Source organism: Oncorhynchus tshawytscha, linkage group LG02, assembly GCF_018296145.1.
Source record: "Oncorhynchus tshawytscha isolate Ot180627B linkage group LG02, Otsh_v2.0, whole genome shotgun sequence".
Classification (NCBI taxonomy): Eukaryota; Metazoa; Chordata; class Actinopteri; order Salmoniformes; family Salmonidae; genus Oncorhynchus; species Oncorhynchus tshawytscha.
Window position 1 is genome coordinate 73,741,799 of NC_056430.1, and position 27,167 is coordinate 73,768,965.

The following is a 27,167-nucleotide window of genomic DNA, read 5'->3' on the forward strand; positions in this document are numbered from 1 at the left end:
GAGTATGGAGTATTGCCTGCTCCCTGGCTAATGGCTTGGGCCTGGCAGGGCACAGGGGTATGAGGTGTTCTGTTGGCAGGGTGTGAGACGAGTCTGGTGGTCAGTAATCAGTGTACTGTAGTCACGGTCAGTAGGGACATTAAGCATATGACTATCTATCTATCCCAGATGTCTGGCTGACTCTGGGTCCACGGCCAGGGGGGGGGGGGTCTCACCCTTTCACATTCATGGACAGGGTACTGGGTTACCCTGGTCCCAGAGAGACTAACTGGCAAGACAGCACAAACAAACATTGGGCCAGGCTAGGTCATGGGGATTTAATCAGACAGAAAATAAAAAGTGTGAGGAGACGAGAGGATCACAATTAACTTCTGGGTGTCCCACTTGGCAGATTGAAATCCATTCAATGGTTCAATTAGGGCAATTGATCAGATGTTAATCTGGGTTTCATTACCTTCCTGACTAGTCATACCACTATACTGTTTCAGATTGACATTTTATCAACCAACTTCAGAAATACTGTCAGGCTCATTGGTAGAAATATATTTTCTTTGTCATATTTAGGTGCCCCGCATGGCAGAATGAAATTCATTCAATGGTGGCCATTGAATGTTCAACTGGGTTTCTGGTAACTAGCCTCTTCACTGATATGATCCCCATGTCTGATATTACATCCTACAGTATGAAACACCAGTAGGCTCATTTGGTGATATCAAGTGTCATGATCACAAATCAATCTCTGTGCCACTCCTCTAGACATTCACTATGTATATTATAGGTCCCTCGTTACACCTCGTGGTGTAACTTCATCTTATTCGTGGTCCATGTAGTTACCAGACAGATGTATGGTTCGGGAGGTGAAGAGTTTGTGACCTAGCGCCACCCAGTGGTATAATGCTACACAGATCACACGTCACACTACAACTTACTTCACTACAAATGCACACAACTTCTCTTCAGGAAATGTCCTTATACGATTTTTATTGTTTTCTAATAGAGTAATATGGAGAGAACAACTAGTTAAAATGCAGTCAGTGTAGAACTAACTGGTTACAAGATAATGACCTACAACAGGGAATGCCAAGACACCGTAAACAAAAAGAAAGAATACAAAAAATTCAGATTGTTTCAAACCATTTTTCTGGTAACGACATTACAACAAGTTAATAATATGTCATATCTTAAAAAAGATTATTCTGACAAACGGGATATTATTTCTCTGTCTTTCACTATACCTCACAGTTTGAGATTCAAAGTGACCAACCAATTTATGATGAAAAATCCTCAGCACAACATCAGCACAGACCAACAGTTTCAAATGAAAAAAGAACATGCATTTAAATCCGTAAAGTTCTCCATTTTCAATATACAATGAGGTCAAAGGCTGCGCCAGCACTGAAATTCAACCCTCATCTCAAACATCAACATGACCACCTGAAAACATTGTTAAAAATCAAATAAAAACGGGCCAGAAAAAAACAAAATGAACTTTTATTTCCCCTCCTCGGCCGCTAAGACGATGGATGTCGTCATAACGATGTCATAGAGGAGGGAACAGTGGTGGAGCTACTGAGCGCTAGATGATGGACCTGGGAGTTCTGACGCTAGAGTGGGAATAGTTTCCAATAATGGCTGACCATAGAGTCCTGGTTGAGTTCTGTCGGAGTGGAGAGGACTGAAGGTTCAGAGTTAGGCAGTGCACTACGGAGGTGGATGAGGAAGAGTTGATTATTCTTAACCATGGGTAGTGTCGTCCTCCACAAAGTCTTTCGCCTGCTCTGCCGAGATCACGTCAATGTGACTCACCTGGAAACACACACACAGTGAGTGACCAATGCCTGTGTCTGAGTTCCACTGAGACAACCATCTTATGAAACATACTTTTCACGTCTCTGACTGCCAGATGTTGTTAAACTAGTCTAAAACTAGCCAGTGAGTGAGTAGCCAGTACCCACACATTCATACCGATGTGGACCAACGTATAAAGGTTTAAGTAACTTCACCTTGTTTCTGAACTTGACTCCGTAGAACTTGTCGGCTGACTCCAGAAGCTCAGGTCTGAACGTAGTGGTGATAAACTGGGCATGGCCCGCCAGCTCTACAATCATATCTGGAACACACATTACACAGGATAAGAGATTTATAGATATGTTATAATGCTTACATTTCTTCATGCTTGCTTGAAGGATTGTGGTTGCCTGACGACCCAAACTGAATTCTTCCACTGCTCTATATACTTCAGTTTGTGACTGCCATCATTGAAGCCGTTTGTGGGGACGTCAAAATAATGGGTGTTGTACAAAACAAAGTCAACAGCTATTGGATCATTTCTAACCAATCAAGAGTATCAAAGCCAATGACAAATTTTCAAATTGCTGCTTTGCTTAAGTGTGTTCGGGCTCTGGCCCAACCCATCCGTTTCTGGGACCAATCACAACATGTTAGAGTTCTAGAAATCGTTGGGGAGGTACTCAGATCCAGACTCATTGTGGAGAAGAAACTAACGTCTATGGGCGTAGCGTTTGGCCGGAGCAAGGAGTTCGGGCAGCCAGGCAAGGGTTGTGGATGGCCGAACATTGAAAATCAAGACAGAAAGGCTAGCTGTAAATTCAACAGACTTATTAAAGTCAGAACATTTATTTTACAGATACATTTGTCATTCATCAGATACTCCAGAGTGACTTCCAGGAGCAATTAGGGTTAAGTGCTTTGCTCAAGGGCACATCGACCGATTTGGCTCGGGGATTTGAAACAGCGACCTTTCAGTTACTGGCCCAACGCTCTTAACTGCTAAACTACCTGCCACCCATTGAAAATCAAGACAGAAAGGCTAGCTGTAAATTCAACACACTTATTCCATCTCTTCTTATCCAAGGGAGGCAGTCTGTGAGTGGTTGTGTTGTATAAAATATGCTATATTTATTTGATATGAGTGGTGTTATTACCCGAGACAGCCTTCCTGTGCTGTGCGTCCAGGGCCTGGTCGATCTCATCAAACAGGTAGAAAGGAGCGGGGTCACACTTCTGGATGGCGAAGATGAGGGCCAGGGCCACCAGGGACTTCTGACCTCCAGAGAGCTGCTGCATCTCCCTCATCTCCCCCTGCTTCCCCGTGAACGACACCTGGAGGGGGCAAGACCAGAGAAACACATGTGGAATATTATTGAAAAGGATATACACATACCGTGCCTTCGGAAAGTATTCACGCCCCTGGACTTTCTCCACATTTTGTTGTGTTACAGTCTGAATTTAAAATGGATTAAATAGAGATTTTGTATCACTGGCCTACACACAATACACCATAACGTCAAAGTGGAATTGTGTTTTTTTTTAAATAATAAAAAATGAAAAGCTGAAATGTCTTGAATCAGTAAGTATTCAACCCCTTTGTTATGGCAAGCCTAAACATGTTAAGGAGTAAACATTTGCTTAACAAGTAAGTTGTATGGACTCACTATGTGTGTGCAATAATAGTGTTTAACATAAATGGACTACCTCATCTCTGTACCCGACACATACAATTATCTGCAAGGTCCCTCAGTCGAGCAGTGAAATTCAAACACAGAGTCAACCACAAATACCTCGCAAAGGGCACCCAATGGTAGATGGGTAAAAATGTATCCCTTTGAGCTTGGTTAAGTTATTCATGACACTATGGATGGTGTATAAATACACCCAATCACTACAAAGATACAGGCGTCCTTCCTAACTCAGTTGTCAGAGAGGAAGGAAACCATGAGGCCAATGGTGACTTTAAAACAGTTACAGAGTTGAATGGCTGTGATAGAAAACTGAGGATGGATCAACAACATTGTAGTTACTCCATAATACTAATCTAAATGACAGAGTCAAAATAAGCATGTAAGAATACGTAAAAATTAAAAAAACGTTTGCAATAAGGCACTAAAGTAAAACTGTAAAAAATGTGGCAAAGAAATTAACTTTGTCCTGAATACAAAGCGTTATGTTTGGGGGAAATACAACACAACACTTAGTACAACTCTTCATATTTTCAAGCATAGTGGTGGCTGCATCATGTAATGGGTATGCTTGTCGTCGGCAAGGACTAGGGAGTTTAGGATAAAAATAAATGGAATGGAGCTAGAGGAAAACCTGGTTCAGTCTGCTTTCCAAAAGACACAGAGACAAATGAACCTTTCAGCAGGACAATAATCTAAAAACACAAGGCCAAATACACTGGAGTTGCTTACCAAGACTAATACCGTTTTTACTTAAATTGGCTTGAAAATCTATTGCAAAAGTTGAAAATGGCTGTCTAGCAATGACCAACATCCAACTTGACAGAGCTTGAAGAATTTTTAAAATAATAATGGGCAAATATTGTACAATCCAGGTGTGCAAAGCTCTTAGACTTACCCAGAAAGACTCACAGCTGTAATCGCTGCCAAAGATGATTGTAACATGTATTGACTCAGGGGTGTGAATACTTATTTACATGAGATATTTCTGTATAAAATGTTCTATAAATTAGTTTAAAAAAATCTGAAAACATGTTTTCACTGTCCTTATGGGGCATGTGTGTAGATGGGTGATATGTATTTGAATGTTTATCTATTTTGAATTCAGGACGTAACAACAGAATGTGGGTATGAATACTTTCTACATACACATTGACATATCGAATTTCATGACTTTTAACCAAATTTCCATGACCAACCATTGGTGTCGTCACTGTGTACGTATAAAAAATAAGTGTAATGTGGTATCGACACTGGGAGACTACTCTTTGATTAGAGCAGCGTAAAATTGGGAGAAAAAATACCTCATAAATGCTTTTCAGAGTACATATGACATTTACACTATTTATCACAAATCTCTCTAGTGGTTCTCGGGTTCAACCTCAAAACACACACACCGGTCCACAAACACTCTTACCCTGATGCCGACTCCGGTGAACTGGTCTACAGAGGGCACACTGCTCTGAGAGCCTGAGCCCTTCTCGCTGTCGGTGCCCCCCTCCCCCTCGTCCTGGGACTGACCCCCCTCCGTGTCACCCTTTTTCATCACCAGAGTGGCCTTGCCCCCTGGAACCAGCTTCTGGAACACCTCACTGAAGTTCTTAGACACCTGAGGAGAGGAAAGATGGAATTTGTCAAGATATGGTTAGTCACTGTTTTTTAAAATTTATTTACATTTTACCCTTTTCACCCTTTTCATAGTATCCAATTGTTAGTAGTTACTATCTTGTCTACAACTCCCGTACGGGCTCGGGAGAGACGAAGGTCGAAAGCCATGCGTCCTCCGAAACATAACCCAACCAAGCCGCACTGCTTCTTAATAACACAGCGCGCATCCAACCCGGAAGCCAGCCGCACCAATGTGTCGGAGGAAACACCGTGCACCTGGCGACCTTGGTTAGCGTGCACTGCGCCCGGCCCACCACAGGAGTCGCTAGTGCGTGATGAGACAAGGATATCCCTACCGGCCAAACCCTCCCTAACCCGGACGACGCTAGGCCAATTGTGCATTGCCCCACGGACCTCCCGGTCGCGGCTGCGACAGAGCCTGGGCTCGAATCCAGAGTCTCTGATGGCCTTAGACCACTGCGCCACCCGGGAGGCCCTGGTTAGTCACTTTGGAACAGAGATTATTACTGTAAAATGAAAAGAGCTTGTAAGTAAAAACTACTATTATCAATCCAGCAATGTGAATGTGCTTGATTGAACTCATGCTGACAGAACTCAACAACCATGTCCTTCATTTGGAGTCTTGAGTTTCATATGGTTAAATCATGAACATTTGTGTTGAAGGTTAAGGACTTATTCGGGGGGTTGAATACTCTGATTGAGACCTTGCTCAGGGGTACAGGTGTATGTGCAGAAGGCATCACAGTCTATCTGTTAGAGATGTAAATCAGGTTGAAAGCGTACCAATTTGAGACTCGATTGAGATTTTGATTCAAGGGTTGAAGCGCACCCGTCACCTAATGAAGGGGTTGGGTACTTGCCCAGTGAGGACAATGTACCTGTTTGAATGTGAGCTGGATGGCCTCGTACTTCCTGAGCTCCAGCACGTTCATGAGCTCCATGATGGACTTGTGTCCTCGCTCCAGCTCGTCCTGGCGCTTGATCAGCTTCTCCTTCTGCTCAGAGAAGTTGACAAACTGGTCCAGGGCCTTCTTGTTCACGTGGCTGTACTTCTTCAGCTCTGTGTTGCACTGCTCTAGCTTACGGAACAGCTACAGAGGGAGGGAGAGGAAGAGAGAGAGAGTTAGGGTAACATTAAACATGTCTTGTTCTCGTGGCCGTACTTCTTCAGCTCTGTGTTTCACTGCTTCAGCTTACAGAACAACTTGTGGAGAGGAACTTTAGGATGAAGAGGCGAGGTAACGCGTTACTACGCATGCTGTATTGTAGACATACACGATTCAGGTGAAAAGCTCGATGGCAAAGTGCCAAAGAGGATATTTCTAATCATCATCTCTTGAGTATGGAGTTGAAATAACCATAATCCCAACTCTGACACGTATCCCTTCAAAACACTCAAAACTATTAACAATCTTCAGTTTCTATGTCAAGTCAAGAGACCTATCAAAAAGAGAGGCTGTATAAGAGGTAGACTATCATCCTTTGGCTTCATCCACTTCTAGAATCCACTATCTGACCTGGCCAGCTAATGAAAACTCAATGTCTTGGGGAGAAAGATTAAGGAAGCTAACGCTCATCCTCACGAAGTATGGGATATTTCTAGTCTGGTCAAGGAGACACACACTTATGAGATGAGCCAGCAGCCCACTCGACACACACCGAGGTGCCCAGGGATGTCTGGCGGCAGGAGCCGGCTAACTAGGTGTCTGAGTCACAGTGAGGTGGCTGCTGCTGCTTTCATAAGTGTGAGAGTGAGTGGGCGGTGTCTCAGCCGTGTGTATGTGACCAGGCCCTGGCCCCTCGGTCGAGGCTTGAGGAGGCTCTCTGAGATTATTGTCGTCGTGACTGTTTGGCTTTGGCTGCTAATCAATGTCCTGAAAGTTAAAAACAGGACAGGGAGTCGAGAGAGAGAGTTTGTTTACCTATAGAGTGTGTGTAGGTTTATCCCTGGGGAGTGTGTGTGTATACTCCTATAGAGAGAGAGTGCGTGTGTGTGTGTGTGTGTGTTTATTCCGAGAGAGAGAATTCACCTGTTTGAGTGTGAGGGTCTGGTACTTCTCGAAGGCCTCCTGTGGTAAGGACCCCAGCTCCCTGATCTTCTTCATGCACTCCTCTTTCTTCTTCAGCAGCATGCCCTGTAGTAGGAGTAGTAACAGTAGCATTATGGCTTTAGTATTAGTACTTTATTACCACACAGCATCAACAATGATCAGAGACACAAGGCGCAATAACAGGTGTTACCTATCAGGTATTTTAAACTATTCTAATATCTGCTTATGAAATGTTTTTAATGTCTACTACTGTCGTCTTTCAACATAAATTGTCAAGTCTTATGTCAAATGTATTTTTTAGTCGTGTGTATGGACCGCAGGAAGATTAGCGGTCGTCATGGGGTCAGTCAATGGGCATCCTAATAAGGTACAGTAAGTAGCCTTGGTTTGTGCGAGCCAAAACGGCTCATAGGAGCAGGAGCCCATCTCCTGTTTCTGTACACCGACTGGGCAGGATGCTAGTCTATTGCAAGGCCTTACCCCCAATCTATCCAAAATAATGAAAACACCGAACTCTAATATAGCTGACGATTCAAATGGCGGACCTGTCGGTTGGTCATCTTCTCCAACTCCTTGGTGTCATGGTTGATGGCGTCGTTCTGTTCCTTTCTACGTTCTTCCAGCGGTCCATGCTCTTGGCGTGGTCCTTGACCTCAATCTCTGCCTTGTCGATCAGCACATCCAGGTCTGGGGGATGAACAGGGACAGTTGGCACTTTGAAGACGTAACTATTGTACTTGAGTTGTACCTCTATTGATATTGAGGATTGTGTGTAGGTTTTCATCAATTCAGGTCAAATAACGTACTACTGTTCAAGAGAGACCAATACAATACTTCCTGTGAGCTCCATTATATTGCTAATGCCTGTGTGTGTGTGTGTGTGTGTGTGTGTGTGTGTGTGAGAGACCTACCCTCGGAGCGTGCCAGTGTATCTTTGATGCGTTTGTTGATTCCCTCCAGCTCTGAGGAGGTGGCTGTGAGCATGGTGCCTCCCTCAGTCTCTCTCAGCTCATTCAACTCCTACAGGATCACATGGAGGAAGAAGTTAATAAGGAGTAACAAACACATTCACAAGCACTTCCCTATGTCTCTCTCAGCTCATACATCTCCTACAGCAGTGGTATTCAAAGTCGGGAACAAAAAAATAAACAGTACAGATTATCGTATGGGACAACATACAAACGTTTTTGAGAAAGATATTTAGAAAAATTACATTTTATTGAGTATTTATTTAATGGTTTCTTTTCATTTTGATAACAGATTAAAATGTAATGAATTGAAGGTTATTTGTTGATGTAAAAAAGTTAATGCTGCAATTTTAAGGTTGTGTCAATATGTGGGGGGTGGGGTCACGAGACATTGTGAAATAAATTCTGACTGAAAAAATGTTAAAGATTAAATAAATAAAAAATAATAATAAAAATGTCACTATTGTGATATTCTGGAATTCTACCTGTTCTAGGTTCCCATCGAGACATTCTGGAACCGGACCGGTTCTAGTTTCCGTTTGGAAAATTCTGGAACAATACCTCTACTGTGGAACCGGACTTGTTCTAGGTTTAGTTTTGCACATTGTGTAACACCATACCTGTTCTACTTGGTCAAGGCGTTTCCGTAGGTTCTCGTTGAGGTACGTCTCCACCCTGGTCATGATCCCCTCCAGCTTGATCCTCTCATTCAGCAGCTGCCTGTTGTCCTACACACAAAGATAACATAATGAATTGCTCCTTTCATACAACAATACATCACACACAAACACAACAATCATGTTTGTTGTTCAACATTCATGTCCTCATCTTTCATAACAAAATACAGAACACATTTCAGAGAGAGACTCCCTCTGTTAGTAATAGAATAGATGAGAGAAATAGAGCGTACCCCCCCCCCCACTCACACCCCAAACAAAGGAGCCTTCATAAGAAAGAAAGAGAAATGAATTTAGAGGAAAAAAATTATGAAAAGAACTGCAGGCGGAGAGAGAAAGAGAGAGGAGACTGAGGGTCACAGCCCGTCTACCTACTCCTGTACAGAACATGAGTCTATTTCTATAATCGGGGACGATTGCATAACGTTAGCAGATAGAACAGCTGAGGTGGCTACTGAGGTGGTCATTGTGAGCAGCTGGTAGTGTGTCTGTGTGGTTGGCTGTGAATGCAGTGCCCACACCACCGCAGCTAGCTAGCGCTCAACTCATCGAGGACACTTAAAAATCGACTGTGAGTCTGAAGGTGTTTGTGTGTTTTTGTATCAAAAAGGCAAAGACAAAGCTGTTAACAATCCATGTATGATATAATAACGGAAGGAACAAGACAGTGAAATGATCATAAGCCATCATTTTCTTCTATCATCAGGGACAGGGTGATAAATTAGAATCAAGTGAACTTTTGGTATTCATTCAATCACTGTCTGTATTCTTGATAATATCCACAAACTTCCTCAACCAGGTAATACATCATTCGGGGCAGAAGATACATACCCCGTACAGGCCAAATTACAAGAAGATAAATGTGCTAAATGACTTTCTATGTTCTGAACTGGCATGTAGAGCTCTGGTGGAACTCATCAATACCTTGCCAAGACACAGCATTTGATTTAGATGTGTGGTATGAAACATTTTGTGACACTATATATTCTGAAATATGAAAAAAGTATGCGAATAAAGAAGTCCAGGAAAGTTTACAAGCCGAACAAGTCTTATTGGAATGATAAGCTAAAGGATGTATGGTCAGTAATGCGCAAGGCTAAGTACTTATTTTTACAGTGTAAAGATAGGAATACAAGAGAACATTTTAGGAAGGAATTTAAGAAAAATGAGCATGTGTTTGATAAAAGACTGCACCTATTTAAACGGAGATATAAAAGAGGGCACACCTTGAGGGGATAAAGACAACAAATCCTCAACAGTTTGAGCCAAATAAACAAGTTGTTACCAAAATGACATAAGAAAATTCCAATGGAAGTCGGGGAAGGGGGCTGAACTCTGATATTACACAGGTTCCCTCGTATATATGTAACCCATACTTAAATGAGGAGCTGTCTGCAAAAGTTAAGAAAGTGATTGTGTTTAGGCTAAGTGTTTAGTCCCCAAAATCCCCTAAATTGACAGTAGGCTGTCAATGTAAAAAAAACATTTGTTCTTAACTGACTTGTCTAGTTAAATAAAGGTTAAAAAAATACAAAAAATAATAATTAATTGAAGTCCTATATAATTTGCTCCAAATTTGTTTTTGAGTACAGTATACTGCCATACAAGTCTATAGTGAATCCCATTCCCATATCTTCAAAACAATGACCCGAGAGTGCCACTGAACTATAGAGGCATACGTTTATTAAGTACGGTTTATAGATTATATTCATCCATCCTCAACAAAAGGCTATTGACCTTTTTGGAGGAAAAAAACATTCTGGTGGAAGAACAAAACAAAAGTCCACTGCCTGTATAGATCATATCTTCTCGGTCTGTACAATAATCAGAAATAGATTACACGAAGAGAAGCCTACTTTTGCATGTTTCATTGATTTCCAGAAAGCTTATGATTTGTATTGTATAGTTAAATAAAAGGTTTAAATTAAATAGAATTAAAACATTGATTTTGTAAATAGGGATTTTTTAGCCTAGTTTGTTAAAGACGGGTTGATGGGAAATTTTATCGTACAGATTGGTTTCCCACACCCTCGGGTGTAAAACAAGGAGACGCCTAAATTAAGGGAGACATAGATATGATTAAAAAACAACTGTTGATGCAATTTGGGGAAAAAAATGGGTGGAGATTAATCATAAACCCAAATTGAAAACCTTTTGTTTGATTAAGGGTGAATTTGTGTGTGTGAGATATATTATGTATAACCTACCTAAAAGCAAGAGATCGCTATTGGCACAGGTAAGATCAGTGATATTTCTGCGTATTGAAACAGGTCGGTATTGTGGTGAAATGGAAGAGGAAAGACTATGTAACTATTATGACCTCGAAGAAATGGAGAATAAAACTAATTTTATCCTCCATTGCCCTTCCTACCACGATATACGCTTGCTCTTATTCCAGAAAGCACACCAGATATACCCTGGCATTATGTGGCTGAGCGATGAGGAGAAACACATTTTTTTTTGGTCCATTGTGTATTTCCATTTGCGGAAAATTTAGATAAAGCCTGGAGTAAAAGAAAAGGGCTACCTATAATTACATTGTAAAAAATATTTACCTTATATGTGGTAAATTGTATGTGTGTATATAGATTGTGTATAGGCTTGTCTCCCAAATGAATCTCCTCTTTGTGCCAGACTGGGTTTAAATGCCTTCTGTTTAATATGTATTTATTTATCTGTATATGCATGCATGTATGATTTTACTGCTCTAGGAATATAATTACTGTTTGGATAACCTTATTTACTATTATGTATTGATTGAACTTGTTTCACTCTTTATGCGATGCGTAATGCAGAGAACGGAAGAAGAATGATCATTACAATAATTCACTGTGGTCTTGCAATGTTTGTTTATGTGTCAATTAATTCACAAGGGATGTGTTGCCAATTCGTGATGACAAAAATAAAAATGTAATTCATTCATTCTAGATATAATCTGTGCCCCATTGAAACGTGTTTCCTGTCTCTAGCTGTAATGTTTACATGTTGGAGTGGTCTGATTTTGACGTCAAGGTCTTAACAGTAGGTAAAACCATCCAGCTATCCAGCCATTCAAACACCACATACAACCATACATCCACACAGTGCCCCGTTTAAACTTGTTCCCCCTGTAGTCTTTCATTAACTGTCTCCTTACCTGCTGCAGCTGTCTGATCTCGTCGTTGAGGTCATCCACACGTCTCTGGTCCTCCAGACTGAGCTGAGAGAGCAGGTCTGTCCCCAGCTCAGCCTTCAGAGACTCCCTGGTGGACTCCATGGCATGGAGACTGGCCTCTAGAGACTGCAGTGAACGTTGCTGTGAGGAGAGAACAAAGGAGAGATAGTTGAAGAGAGGAAGAGTTACAGGGTAGACTCCATGGAATGGAGACTGGCCTCTAGAGACTGGAGAGAGCGATGCTGTGAGGAGAGATTAAATGGGTTGAAATTATTTATCAATGCCCAAAAGATGACATTTGGTTTGCAAGCAGCAGGCACAGTTTATGCTAGAACAGTGCAGCAATGTGTTCATGTGGTGGACAATCATAAAGTTAGCTATATAACTGTAGGCTACCTTAGGCATGAATGCCTTCTCAGACTGCTGCATTTCCTCAAATGTAAAAAGGCGGGGTGCTTGTCATGGCAGCATAATACTGACATTTGTAGGGTATAAAAATACACCCTTCTTATCATCCTCCTGGATGTGTACGGTACATTTCTGAATCTCAAAACAATTACATTTTTTGTCATAACGCTGAACTGGATCACGGTCTGATTCAGTCAACTACGGCTACATTTGATTCATGATTCCCTTGAATAGGGCCCGATAGAAACCAAGAGACACATTGAAGTCCAAATCAACCTCACCTTCGGCATAAACGTCTTCTCGGACTGCTGCCTCTTCTCCTTGAGCATCTTCATCTCAGACAGGATGGAGTCTCTGGAGGCCTTGAACTTCCTCTGCTGGGTCTCAATCTGTTGCATCTGGTTCATTAGCTGGTCGATCTCATTGTTGATACGTGATGCAGGGTTAAGGAACATACTTTATAAACAAGTAGGACCTATATAACCTATAGATCTCATTGTTGATACATACATGGTAGGGTTAAGGAACATACTTTATAAACAAGTAGGACCTATATAACCTATAGATCTCATTGTTGATACATACAGGGAGGGTTAAGGAACATACTTTAAAAACAAGTAGGACCTATATAACCTATAGATCTCATTGTTGATACATACAGGGGAGGGTTAAGGAACATACTTCATACATGATGGATATCATTGTTCAATTGATTGATTGGTTGGTTTTTGGGATTTATAACACTTTTGGAGAGGCTCAAAGCATGTAACATTGTATTGGTTAAACTCAAATCATCCAAAACTAGATCTTTCGTTTTCCATATAATTGAAGTGCCATCAGCAATTTAAACAATAAAAAATTGGACTCCTTGCCCGTTTGGGTTAAAAGCTGAGGGACAGGGCTGGAGAAATGTAACCGCTCTCAAATGCATAGGACTGACCGTCCATGGTATCAAAATTATAGTTTTAACCATGTTGAGTCTATATAGTGTTTGTTTACATTTACTTTGTTTACAAACATTGGCATATTTTTTTGGGGGGTATGGACAGGTGAACTAAGCTCATCAGTCATTTCTAAATTTGATTCAATGGGTCCATATCATAATTAATAAGTCAAAAAATGATGTAGCAATGACAGATTGCCCCTTAAAAGACTGATTTAAAATAAAACAGACAGGCATCTCCCTAATGGCAAGCTTACCTAAGGGCCAGAGGTGGTGTAGATAAAAAAATATCTATATAAATAAACATCCTTTTAAAATCATTGATTGAACCTCTGACTCATTGCTGGGGGCTTACAGGAGTGATGCCATGTCAACAATCAACTCAAGCGCGCGCACACACACACACACGGCGTGGTGTTGCCTGCTACCAGTGACTCACAGAGAAAGAGGTCTGAGGGCAATGCTCTTGCTCTCCCTCTTTCTCTCACACTCTAGCTAATCCTCTTTGGCTCGCCATCACACACACTCATATTATACATGTAATCCTCCAACATCCACCTACACACACCTCCTCCCTCCTGCTGGGTTCAAGACATAACCTGGAGGCATGAAATACCCTCCAACCAGCCAATCACACACAACCTCCTGAGAACCAGGGAGAGGAAAACATGAGACACTCCATTACCTGCTTAATCCCCATGTTTTACAACTAAATGACATGAAACACCACACACACTATCCCACCCATTTCAATACGAAACCTGTTCATCGTTTACACATTAAATCTCCTCCAACTTAGCGCAAGAGAGATGACAACACACCATCACCTACTAAGCCCCTGTATTTAGGACTAAAATGGCATATTAGTATCTCTGGTGTCTGGCTCACTTCAGGTCCACTGTAGGGTAGGGAGTTGAGTTAGTGTACGACAAGCTAGACTGAGACAGGACCATGGTAAATGGGTCAAATCACAAATCAATACATGCCTGTATTCCTAACTAATCAGAAACATAAACAGTGCCTATAAAATCCCCGATGCGGAAAACGCAGACAGAATCATGGAATCCAGATATTAAAACGGAATTCAACAAAAAACATTTTTTAAACGCATTGAACTTAGTAGGGAATCAACTAAATGTATTGAATATTAATTTGCCAAAGTTGATCATAATAAATGAACCGAATGCATTAGTTATTCGTATTTCCTAAAACTGCGTGTCTACCACCTTGTTGTAGCCATTCGAGATGAAGCTAATGAAAAGTCTTGTTAGATGGAAAGGGCTTTCCCGAAAACCTTTCCATTTAAATGTTAACTACAAAGTAGCCTATGCTTAACTGGCAGAATGATATGGTCATTTGCATCAGTATGTGTTTCGCAATCTCTACCGTCATGTGCACTACCGTCATGTGCACAAAAAAATCAGTTTGGGTCTTTAATTTAGAGGACTAGGAAGATCTGTATGAATGAATGAACCAACAAACTAACAATGGAGTTAAAAGATATGTTCGATGTTCCTGCGGAGGTTCTCGTTGAGTTTGGCCTCCAGCTCTCCCAGCTCCTCCTCAGCCTTCCTCATGTCCTTCTGCAGCTCCAGACGTGACTTCCTGGTGTCATAGTAACCCCCTGTCAGCGCCCCGCGGTGGGACACCTGGTCACCTGAGAGACAGTAACAAAACCAAAAAAATATATATAAATAACAAAATCACACACCAGAATTTTTATTTTTTAATTACAATTAACTAAATAACTAAACTGTCCCACAGCACACTAACTGGTATGGTACTGTGCTGGTCACCTCTGCAGCAGAAAAACACCCGTGATCTCAACTCACAAACACAACAACAAAAACCAAAACACTTCAAAATCTACACCAAGAAACCTCTAGTTACTTGAACATAGACTGTAAAAGGCAGACCAGAATTGCTGTCATTTACATTAATTTTCATCTTGATCACGTTAGTCGATACCTACCCTCCAGTGTTATACAGTCCATGGTGAATGCCCTGGCCAGCTGGGTGGACACTTCCATGCTACGACAGATCAGGGTCTTTCCAAACACATGCTTGAAGGCCTTGTCAAACTGCTGGCTGTAGCGCAGCTTGCTGATCATGGGGATGGCATCCTAAAGGAGAGAAGAGAGGAAATATAGGTCAGTTTAACGCTCTTTGATGAGCCTAAGTCATAGCAGGCCTGGGTCAAATACATAGAACGGTATTTGAGGTATGGTAGATTTTTTTGCTTGGTTACACTTTTAGGACGATTCCATTCAAGAATATTCCCTTACGTTGGTCTCAGGGTAGGCGGTGTCCCTGACGTCCAGCTTGCTGAGGGGCAGGAAGGTGACCTCTCCAGGCAGGTTCATCTTGTTGAACTCCGTCAGGATCTTGGTGCTCACCTCGTCTGTCTCCACTATGTGGTAAAACAACCTGGTCGGGAGGGGGACATGAAGGAGTATGAGCCAACAAGTTTGAGTAACAGTTACTTTTACATTGAGGAAACAAGCTTCTCTCTGGCTTTCTCAATGGTCTTTCCACGATTCACTGTGTCCCCTCTCCCCGTCTCCTTCTCAAAACACCCCGGAGGTCAGAGAGGAAGAAACTCAGATCTTCTCCTCCAATGTGTCCTCCAATCCAGGAGAAAAGAAACGACATAAGGAATACAAAGAAAATACTATTGAAAAAGAGCCCGTCACTCACCTGGTTCCCGCGGTGACCTCCACACAGGTGTAAAAGGCGGGCTCACACTCAAAGTTGTTCATGACGATGCCATGGTAACCGTTGATGACGTGCTGGTTGATCCCCTTTCTGCGGAAATGCTCCAGCACCTTGTTGATGCTGTCAATACCGTTCAGAATGGCCTAGTGTGGACAAAAATAGCAAGATTTACCTTAACATTTCAACACTTTTTAAATGCATATTTATCTGTGGCGTCATACAAGTGTCTTCATTAGGGATGGGCATTTGAAAAGATTTCAAATAATATCCTGATTTTTTTTTAGATATTCGGACAGTTGAAATAGATGCGTTTTAAAGAAAGCACTTGTTTTGATCCCCACGTCCTTGTCTACAACTCAATTCATATTAAAACAGCCTACCTGTTGGTTGCTCATTGTTGCCTAATCCTCATAATTTTGCCAATTTATTTCCATAATTCTAAATCCATTTAGCATTGATTAATAATCTCCCACTTCACTTGCTACACATGGAGCCTTTGATGGTAGTGAAGCTTTGATTGACCCACAATAAGCCACATGCGTGAAAAGTGTGTAGGCTACCGGCACCTCTTTGTTTGTTTGTTATGGGGCCCAGTCATAAAAACGGCCAAACTGTTGTTTTATTAAAATGTCATGGTCTATCTTTGTATGTACTCTCGGAAGTCATTGAAAACTAACGTCCGTTTGGATATTTATAATAATAGTGCCCATCACTAGTCTACGTAGGTGAAAATAGTGATTTTCCACATTCTGTAGTCCAAAAGATAAGTACTCTCTGTGAAGTCCCGGGTATAAGTCAGCTTCGACCGGACCACTCAAGCAAGTAAAGACGGCAATCACCAAGCTAACCACCTGGAATTTTGATAGAACGTCATTTTGAGGAGATTTTGATTGAAGAAAGGACTGATTAGAGTGTGACTGAAAAAGTAATAAGCAGCTGAGTCATAGACATACACTGTAGATTTCTAGGAGAGTGGGGAGAAAGGGGTGGGCTGATTCTTTGTTAGACTGTCTTTACCTCTACGCAATTTCTTTCCCTAATAATTGGTTGAGTCACAAAATCACTACCTCTCTCTTTCCCCAATAATGGAGTCACAAAGTGAATCTTCAGTGTTCAGGTGGGATTGCTTTCATCAGTGACTCATCGTTGCTAAAGCCGAGCCATCGACCATCGGTTGAGTAGGTAGTGCGACGGCGTGTGTGTGTAGCCTTTATTTCATGGTGTGGACTTAGTAATTCATCTGTAACACCAGGCCCATGACATGACTGGTAGTAAACAGTAAATGTGTGGAAATGAGTGTCCGTGTGAAGGTGTGTGTATTCTTTCTCCTTGGCCGTGGGGCAGGGAGTATATAAATGGATGGGTGTATGTGAAGGTGTGACCTTTGTAATTTCTGATTGCCTCAGAAGATTTACTACAAGACTAGTATGATCACGTGTAAAGGGGAAGGTGTGTGTCCTATCTAATCTGGCATTGATTCATAGATAAATGGAACTACCACACATGGTTTAGCATAAGGCTAGTAGGATGATATGGATTACATAGACATTCATGTAGAGGTGAAGGTGGGTCTTCCATAATTAATATGACTCATAGGTCAATCTAACACGATAGGGGGGAGGAGGTTATTTTGACCTTACAGGTGGCAGTATGATGATATGCATGATATGACGATGCATGCTAAGGTGCGAGTGTGTGTGTGTTTCGTTGGGTAGGAGGTCACACTGACCTTGCCGGTGGCTGCTCTAAGGAGCTGTTGTTTCTTCTCCAGCTCCTCTCGTTTGGCTGCCAGGGCCTGCTGCTCAGCGTTCTCCTCCCGCCACAGATAGCTGTTGGAGGCACACAGACAAACACACTGCTAGTTTAATGCATTTACTTGTCATTCAGTCCAAAAGACATTGTACCAAATTATGCAGCCAGGGCAAATATTGTAGATGCTAATTTTGTTGAATCATTTCCAGGAAAATGCCTTAATTTTGAGAGCAGCTCTATTGTAAACGTTAATCACCCATATGTCATATTCTATTAATCGTCTCTGGTCTTCTCTCTCCTCCTCACACAACTCAGTATCTCAAGGCCCTTCTCTACAGCACACAGTGCAAAGCACCAGGCAGCATCCATCTCACAGGGTTATAAATACCTCTCCATTGTTAAGGAGAAGAGAGGGGAAAGGCGTGCTGACATTCACAGCAGAGCAGACCAGTCTGGTAAGGAAATAAAGGTTGCCAGGCGGAAGCTGAATGTAAGTCTTAAGGGGAACAACCTTCCAACCTTTAACACGGTGGAAATCTAGTCAGGGCTTATAGGCCTTCGTCTTGTATTCCAGATAAAGTAAATACATATTTTCTAAGTAAATAAAGATTTAAAGTGCAAACACATGTAAAAAATAATAATAATAATTTTAAAAAAAGAAAATACATTTACGATTTATAAGAATCAATATATAAAAGCGCAAATGATGACTCAACGAACATTGACGAAAAAGCAGTAAAGAAAGAAAAGCGAGAAGACGAAGTGAAGATTTACAGGTTCAAATCAATATCTTTGCCTAATAGTGCAATGTACAATGACTCAACCCAAGAAACAACAAGATGGAGCAAAACAAATGATTAAGATATAGATCATGATCTTACTTTCTCTCGCTCTGCAGCTCATCCTTCTTATTCTTGACTTCGTAGTATTTCTTGTCCAGCTCTTCCACCCTGGTCTTCACCTCATTCAGGTCCTGGTCCAGTTTCTACAGGGAAAAACAGACCAGTCAAATACAAACTTTATCCCAAGAATTATAGAACAGAGTGAAATCTAGAACAGAATCAAACGTTCTATTTAAACAAAATCATTCTTATAAGGCATTATAATCAACCATAATAGTTCCAATTGAACTGTTAATGAGTCATGAGTTAGGTTCTATACACTATACTGTTCCAGGTTCTTCTCCTTGTTGGTCTCAGTGTCCTCCAGGTCTTTATGGATGGCAGCAATCTGCCTCTTCTTGTCATTGATGGCCTGGTCTAGGGACTTGAGTTCCTTCTTGATCCACTTGTCCCTCTCCTCTTTAGAAGTAAACTGGCTGCCACGGCCCTGCTTGGCGTACAGGTCTGTTCTCTCCTGGGTGGCCTGGGCCAGTCTGGGTGGAGCGAGGGATGACAGGAGGTGTTAAAAGGTACATAGGGAAGTTCAGAAAAAAAATTCTGAAGGGGAGTTTATTCCTTATTTAGTGGCCTACTACTAAGGTGCCATGTTGGACACTCTCCAGTCTTTCACCAATGAGGATTACAAGAGAACCAACTTCATTCACTTTCTAGTGGCTCAACATCAGGTGTCACTAACATTACATGGGGGAAAATGAGTAAATATCCTTTTATTAATACATTAAAAAGTTGTTGCCGATTACAAACGATTAATTGATTGTTGAGCCTTGAGCAGTGTAGGGTTTTCCTACAGACCTGGCGATGCCCCTCTCCTCCCTCTCCTTCACAGTGTTGAACTTGGGCTCAGTCTCCTGCAGCTCCTTCTGCTTCTCTTCTATCTTCTCTAGCAGCTTCTGCCGCTCCTTCAGCAGACGTTTCTGGAGGAGGAATTCATTATTATTAAATAGAAACAAATAGTGACAACGGGTGACACTCAGAGGCATTTGAGGATACTCATACGTGTGTGGGGTCATCACTGAAATAAGTTCAAATGCCAGCAGATAATATTTTATCTACACACGTGATTACTCTAGATATGTCAACCATAAGGGAAAGGGGATACCTAGTCAGTTGCACAACAATGCATTCAACTGAAATGTGTCTTCTTCATTTAACCCAACCCCTCTGAAGAAGAGAGGTGCCGGGAGCTGCCTTCATCGATGTCGTCACCGCCCGGGAGCTTCCTAAAGTCTGCTTTGATCCATATCACTCAGATAGGATCATGTGACTCCCAGCAGTCAGAAAGGCAGATGACGCAGGTACACCCACCCGCTTTCTCCCTACTTCCCTCTTCCTGCCCCCCTCCAACCATCCCAACAAAACAAAGCTAACAAGAAAGCTGTTGCAACATTCTCCCGGCCAGGTGGGCCTAATCCAACCTCGCTGAGATGCTGCTGTCTAATCTGCAACACATACAGGGATTGGGGCCAGATCTCTTCCCTTGGGCCACTGCCCAGAATGAAGGGATGCAGGGAGAGAAAGAGAGGTTAAGACTAGCAGTAGGGGGAGAGAGATGGAGGTGTGTGGTGAATCAGTGACGCAGATGGAGAGGCTTCTGTCCTTACCCTCTGAGAAAAAGAAGGGGGTAGGGAGGGATGGAGAAAAGAAGAGGTAGGGGGTGTTGGAGGTGTGGGGGGGATCATCACTGACGCAGATGAAGAGGCTCCCGTTTGAGGATGGAGAGGTAGGTACGTAGTAGGTAAGGATGGGGGGTCTCACACACACATCTAAACCCACACACAGTGACGCAGATGAGGAGGTTTCTGACCGCCCCGTTTCTTCGGTTCACTGTTGCCAACTACACACACACCACTCTCTATCTCAAACACGCACACTCACCCCGCCCTCCACCCCACCACTGTGCTCCCCTACCTTCTGTTCGCTGTTGCCGGCCAGCTCCTCCTGCAGGTCTTTGGATTTGAGCTCCAGCTTGGTCCTCTGTTTAATCTGCTCCTGTCTCTCTGAGCTCAGCTGCTCCTTCTCCTCCTTCATGGCACTGATCTTAGACTTCTTCTCACGCACCACACGCTCTGTCTCCTACAATGGGAGGAAGAGGAGAAGAGGCAATGAGAGGAATAATACGTAGAGTAGATGGACACTGACTGTAGAGGAAATGGTTAGGTTTGCATACACAAGAGCCCTAAGATAGAAACCTCTTTTTGTTTTACCCCCCTTTCCTCTTAAATTTTGTGATATCCAATTACAATCTTGTCTTGTCGCTGCAACTCCCCAAAGGGCTCGGGAGAGGTGAAGGTCTAGTCATGCACTTGAAACATGACCCGCCAAACCGCGCTTCTTAACACCAGCCCGCTTAACCCGCTTGTGTCGTGTGTCGGAGGAAACAACATTCAACTAATGACCAAAATCAGCCTGCAGGCGCCCGGCCCGCCACAAGGAGTCGCTAGAGCGCGATGAGCCCCCCCCCCGAGTCCTTTTCAGCACGGTTACAGGAACTGTGGTGGATGGATGCGTAACCATGCCAGCTCAGTACAGCTTGGCTCGGTAATGTGAAAAGCTGATCAGATCCATAAACACTCCAAGCCATTCTGTGCAAATACTGTATGCAGAATCACTTACCTCTACTTTGTCTCTGGCATCCTGCTGGGCATCTCTCAGATGTCTGGACTTGTCTCCACAGGTCTCTCTCTTGGAGGACAACTGAAAGAGGAAACAAAATTTAAAGAACAGTTAACTATGCAATCAAAAATATCAAATGCCATTTAAAAAGGAAGAATTTGAAAGGTCAGACCACAAAAGCAAACCCCTACCAACTGAAAGTTACTTTTTGTTAGACATCCTGTGCCCATGATGAATACAATTTGATTTGACAGATATTTATTTCGCAACCCAAACTCCATAAACACATTTAGTTCTTTTTTTAAAATTCTTGTTACCTCGTCCAGCTTGGCACGTGTCTCGTTGAGCTCCTGGTTATAGATAGTGTACTCAAGAGCCCTCCTCATCTTGTCCCACTTCTGGTACTGAGCCAGCTCCTCCTTCTCATCCTCCAGGGTCTGGAGACGCTCCTCAATGTACTTCAGCAGCTCATTGATCTTCTCTCTCTTACCCTCTGGGGGAAACACAAAAACAGAGCACCAGTATGTTATTTAGGTCTACAGTTATATCTACAAGCTGTGGTGGCCCAACCAAGGGCCATTTGTAATAGGAAAGGGAGATGCTTATTCTGGGAACTAAATTATATAGCCTTTCCTTGGAAAATTATTTGGAAGTTGAAAGAGCAGCATTTATTTTGAAAGTTTGTGCGATGCGTCTGAAAGTCGACTGTTTTTTCCCGATAACTGCACGCTTTGAATTTGTCTAAATCAAAACCAATCTTGGGTAGTGAGTCAGAATACCTCTGCTTAGATCTGGTGACTGAATGCATGTGAACAGAGTCTTAGATGGTGTCATCGTAGACATATAGAGAGACTTTGGTTCTTATACTGTACCTGTTTCCTTCATGAGGGAGATGGACTCCTCCTTGCGCTCGTCGTACACCCTGGTTCCTGCAACCTCACGTAGCAGCTTCAGACGCTGGGAATCAGGGGCTGTAGCCATCTGGTTAATCTGGATACATGATAAAGAGAGGAAACACACATGAACGATACCCATGTATAACTTACGTATAAAGTGATCTGGATACAGGATAAAGAGAGGAAACATGAAAGGTATCCTATGTATAAAGTTATATGGTTGATCTGGATACATGATGAATCTAATTTTATTTGTCACATGCGCCGAATACATCAGGCGTAGCCCTTACAGTGAAATGCTTACTTACAAGGCCTTAACCAACAATGCAGTTAAGAAAAATACCTAAAAAACAAGAAATAAAAGTAACAAATAATTCAAGAGCAGCAGTAAAATAACAATAGCGAGGCTATATACAGGGGGTACCGGTACAGGAGTCAATGTCCGGGGGAACCGGTTAGTCGAGGTAATATGTACATGTAGGTAGAGTTAATAACAGAGTAGCAGCAGCATAAAGATGGTGGCGCAAATAGTCTGGGTAGCCATTTGAGAGACGAAACATATTAAAGTTATCCTTTGTATAATTTATGTAGAAAGTTATATGGTTGTTCTGGACACAGATTACAAACAAGGGAAAACATGTTACTTAAGATATCATTGTATGAGACGTTGGGTTGTATGAACAGATATATAGTCAGCACAGTGGTGCAAAGAAACATGTTTGCAGCAAATAACCAATGAATGTTGCACAACGGAGCCTGTATCGAGCATATGTTCATAGTGCCGTCTTACCTTCCCCTGCTTGACGATGTAGTAGGGGTTACTACGGGAGAAACCAGCACTCTCCAAGAGGTTCATGACGTCATTTTTACTGGAACAAAAACAACATACGTGATTGCTGATTACATGATGGTTACATATTCAAACAGAGAGGCAATTTTCGATCTTTGCTCAGTCACAACAGACGTGTAGTCAACAGACACTTACGTCACCATCTTCTTGTCTAAGAAGTACTGGTCCTTCTTGGCGCCGATGACACGGCGGAGGGATACCTCTTCTTTGTCGATCTGGAGGGAGAGTGAATTTATTGACCAACGAACAGAGAGATATCAAACTAAACATGACTGACTAAATATCAAAGGTGACAATCATGTTTGGTGAGAAACTTACCGGCAACCTGTTGTCAGAATTGTCAAATATAATCTCCACAAAAGCTGAGATGACACGAGGACCAGTTCCCTCCTGCAGTGACAGGGAATAACATTGTTATAACAGTGTTATGGGGTTAACAACAGACTGAGGATTGGACAGTAGTGGAGAGGGTAGTAAGGGTAATAAGTTTTAAGTTCCTCGGGGTACACATCACAGACAAACTGAATTGGTCCACCCACACAGACAGCGTTGTGAAGAAGGCGCAGCAGCGCCTCTTCAACCTCAGGAGGCTGAAGAAATTAGGCTTGTCACCAAAAGCACTCAAACTTTTACAGATGCCCAATCGAGAGCATCCTGTCGGGCTGTATCACCGCCTGGTACGGCAACTGCTCCGCCCACAAACGTAAGGCTCTCCAGAGGGTAGTGAGGTCTGCACAATGCATCACGGGGGGCAAACTACCTGCTCTCCAGGACACCTACACCACCCAATGTCACAGGAAGGCCATAAAGATCATCAAGGACAACAACCACCCGAGCCACTGCCTGTTCACACCCCGCTATCATCCAGAAGGCGAGGTCAGTACAGGTGCATCAAAGCAGGGACCGAGAGACTGAAAAACAGCTTCTATCTCAAGGCAATCAGACTGTTAAACAGCCACCACTAACATTGAGTGGCTGCTGCCAACACACTGACTCAACTCCAGCCACTTTAATAATGGAAATTGATGTAAAAAAAAAAAATTATCACTAGCCACTTAATATAATGTTCACATACCCTACATTACATCATCTCATATGTATATACTGTACTCAATACCAACTACTGCATCTTGCCTATGCCGTTCTGTACCATCACTCATTCATATATCTTTATGTACATATTCTTTATCCCTTTACACTTGTGTGTATAAGGTAGTAGTTGTGGAATTGTTAGGTTAGTACTGCATTGGTTACTGGAATGGTTACTACTGCATTGGTTACTACTGCATTGTCGGAACTAGAAGCACAAGCATTTCGCTACACTCGCATTAACATCTGCTAACCATGTGTATGTGACAAATAAATTTGATTTTGATTTGAACAACAGACTGAGGATTATATAATATCCATTACTGTTAGTATAACTTCCACTACTTACATGGAGCAAGGCCAGGCGCTGTTCGGGGCGAAGATGGCTGAATTCATCGCTGAGCACAAACTGAATGGCTGAAAGAAAAACAAACATTTGTTTTTATTATATACAGCAAATAAATGCATCACCATTTTTTATATTCTTTTAATTTCATATGGTAGAAAACATCAGAAGAGGACAGGGGAGCGGCGCACATACCGTAGAAAAAGTTACTTTTTCCCGATCCATTTCTTCCCACTGTGAGAAAACAACATACAGGGGAGGGAAATGTCAGTCAATCAATCAATGGATGGAAAGGCAGCAGCCCATTGTTTCCTCTACCTACATCGTGAGGTGTTGTTTATGACTAAAGATAGCTAGAGTTTTTGGGAGAGAGTAAACTTTGCAGAATCTCACCGATGACATTGGACTTTGGACTGAAAGGATCCACCACAGTCTGGTCCCTGTAACTTCGGAACCCCTGAATGATGACCTGAGAGGATAAGAAGGGAAGTGCAACTGCTATCACAAATCTTAAATGATCCAAGCTTGCTAGTTACAGCACCATTGCATTGAATAAACGATTCAGACATCCACCAATAGTTTATTTTCACAGGATGTTGAAATTAGCTGCCAACAATTGCTAGCCAGCTAACTTCTTAGCTATGTCAAAAGGCAAACTAATGTTATGCAAGCTGGATGGGGCAGTATCTTCCGAGCTAGCTTAGCTAATAACAAACAACGTTATCTTAATAGCTAGCTAATGTGACTACTTTATGAATGGCTTGTCTTGATAGCTAACTGGCAAGATAGTTAACTTATCTGCACTAACTAGTTACGTTAGCTGGATTGAAGAAAATTACCACATATTGCTAGCTACTATAACATTAGCTAGCGACTAGCATCACTACTACTAGTACCTCAGCTAACTAGCCTACTGACAGACATGATCCAGAATTGTTTGCAATCCGGCACATGACAATTTTTGTAGATTACTTTTCTAAGTGCAGTACTGTAGACTATAACTAGCTAGCTAGCTACGTGTAAATGTTAATTTATTTACAATACTTCTTAGCTAAAGCTAGCTATCTGGCTAGGCCGCAAGCATCATTTTCAGAGAGCGGGTCGTCGACATGGAGCTCGCGCCGTTAGTTTACCTGTTTGATGTACATGGTCGCCTAATCAGGAACTTTCCTCAGAAAGCGAAACAAACAACTTCAATAAATACCCCTTCTCCTTCAATAAAGGGAAGGTGGGCCTTTAAAGTGATTATTGTGAATATTTGTTCAAAATGCATGTATCCAAGTTTGTTGAAATATCCTGGCGAAAGAGAAACAACAAGGAAAATGGCGTCACGAGCGGGATGAAATGGAACAGTCAATAATGAGAAAAGAGGGGGAGCATAGATATTTTGATGAATGAATATTCGATACAATCGAAATATAAAATGTTACTCGTTTACCCGTTAAAATATAGATATACTAAGGATATGTATGAATGTGAATTTGATTCATACAAGTACATACAACATATTTATTATTAGCATTCAGTATTATCACATCCCCATTATTTGTACTTGGTATGGTCCTTATGCGTGCGATTGTTGGGCGCCAAAGAGCTGACAGAGAAAGTATATTTTGGTACAGTATTTAAAACTGAAATACTGTATTTTGAAAAACTGTATTTTATTCGCCAAACGAAGGACTGAGTGAAGGATATTTAAACACGAGAGAGACGAAACAGGCTACCCATTCTTATAATCGTTTCCTAAATGTGACACTGAATGATGTTCTATGATTTCCACTTAGTATATATATATATATGTATATATATATATATATATATATATTTTTAAACTAGGCAAGTCTAAGCATGTATGGTCAACAATGCTTCTTCTGTATCATTAATAAACTCAAAATTGCTACAATGTAGTCATCATAGACTACATTTGTGGGAGTGTCCATGCATGCATTTCAAAGTCAGTGGCCAGTGGAGTGTTCTAGTTTGGCTCTCTTTTTTAGGTCGCTGCAGGTGTCACTGTTGCCTAATGCTAATCTCTTGGCCTAGCCTACTACTGTATGGTTATGTATACATTATCCTAATTATGCATATGTGCATATGCATATGTGTCAGAAGAGGCTGGTGGAAGGAGGTATAGGAGGATGGGCTCATTTTAATGGCTGGAATTGAATCAAAGGAAGGGTGTCAACATGTTTGAATCCATTTATTCCATTCCAGTCTTTAAAATGAGCCTGTCCTCCTATAACTCCTCCCACCAACTTCCACTGATTACTTTGTTACTGCGTTTGAAATACGGTTCAAATAATGATTGTGATTGATCAATCAATCACATTTATTTATAAAGCCCTTCTTACATCAGCTGATGTCACAAAGTGTTGTACAGAAACCCAGCCTAAAACCCCAAACAGCAAGCAATGCAGGTGTAGAAGCACGGTGGCTAGGAAAAGCTCCCTAGAAAGGCCAGAACCTAGGAAGAAACCTAGAGGGGAACCAGGCTATGAGGGGTGGCCAGTCCTCTTCTGGCTGTGCTGGGTGGAGATTATAACAGAACATGGCCAAGATGTTCAAATGTTCATAGATGACCAGCAGGGTCAAATAATAATAATCACAGTGGTTGTGATTACAGTGGCACCTCAGGAGGACAGGTAGCACGTCCGGTGAACAGGTCAGGGTTCCATATCTGCAGGCAGAACAGTTG

General features: G+C 42.0%; 1 protein-coding gene across 1 annotated transcript; it reads right to left on the minus strand.

Annotated features, from left to right (window-relative positions):
* Positions 1-964: 964 nt before the first annotated feature.
* smc3 (structural maintenance of chromosomes 3) lies at positions 965-25,805 on the minus strand. Its single transcript, XM_042304511.1, is given in 31 exon segments — positions 965-1,806; positions 2,004-2,110; positions 2,946-3,123; positions 4,897-5,088; positions 5,987-6,199; positions 7,139-7,243; positions 7,705-7,769; positions 7,772-7,846; positions 8,071-8,179; positions 8,748-8,855; positions 11,941-12,099; positions 12,648-12,799; positions 14,814-14,966; positions 15,282-15,432; positions 15,595-15,736; positions 16,007-16,167; positions 17,754-17,853; positions 18,658-18,761; positions 18,938-19,151; positions 19,471-19,592; positions 20,587-20,751; positions 21,292-21,372; positions 21,609-21,784; positions 22,164-22,281; positions 22,978-23,056; positions 23,173-23,252; positions 23,356-23,427; positions 24,476-24,543; positions 24,668-24,706; positions 24,866-24,941; positions 25,606-25,805. Coding segments are annotated over 31 exon segments (3,651 nt in total). The 5' UTR covers positions 25,621-25,805; the 3' UTR covers positions 965-1,734.
* Between the last annotated feature and the right edge of the window lie 1,362 nt (positions 25,806-27,167).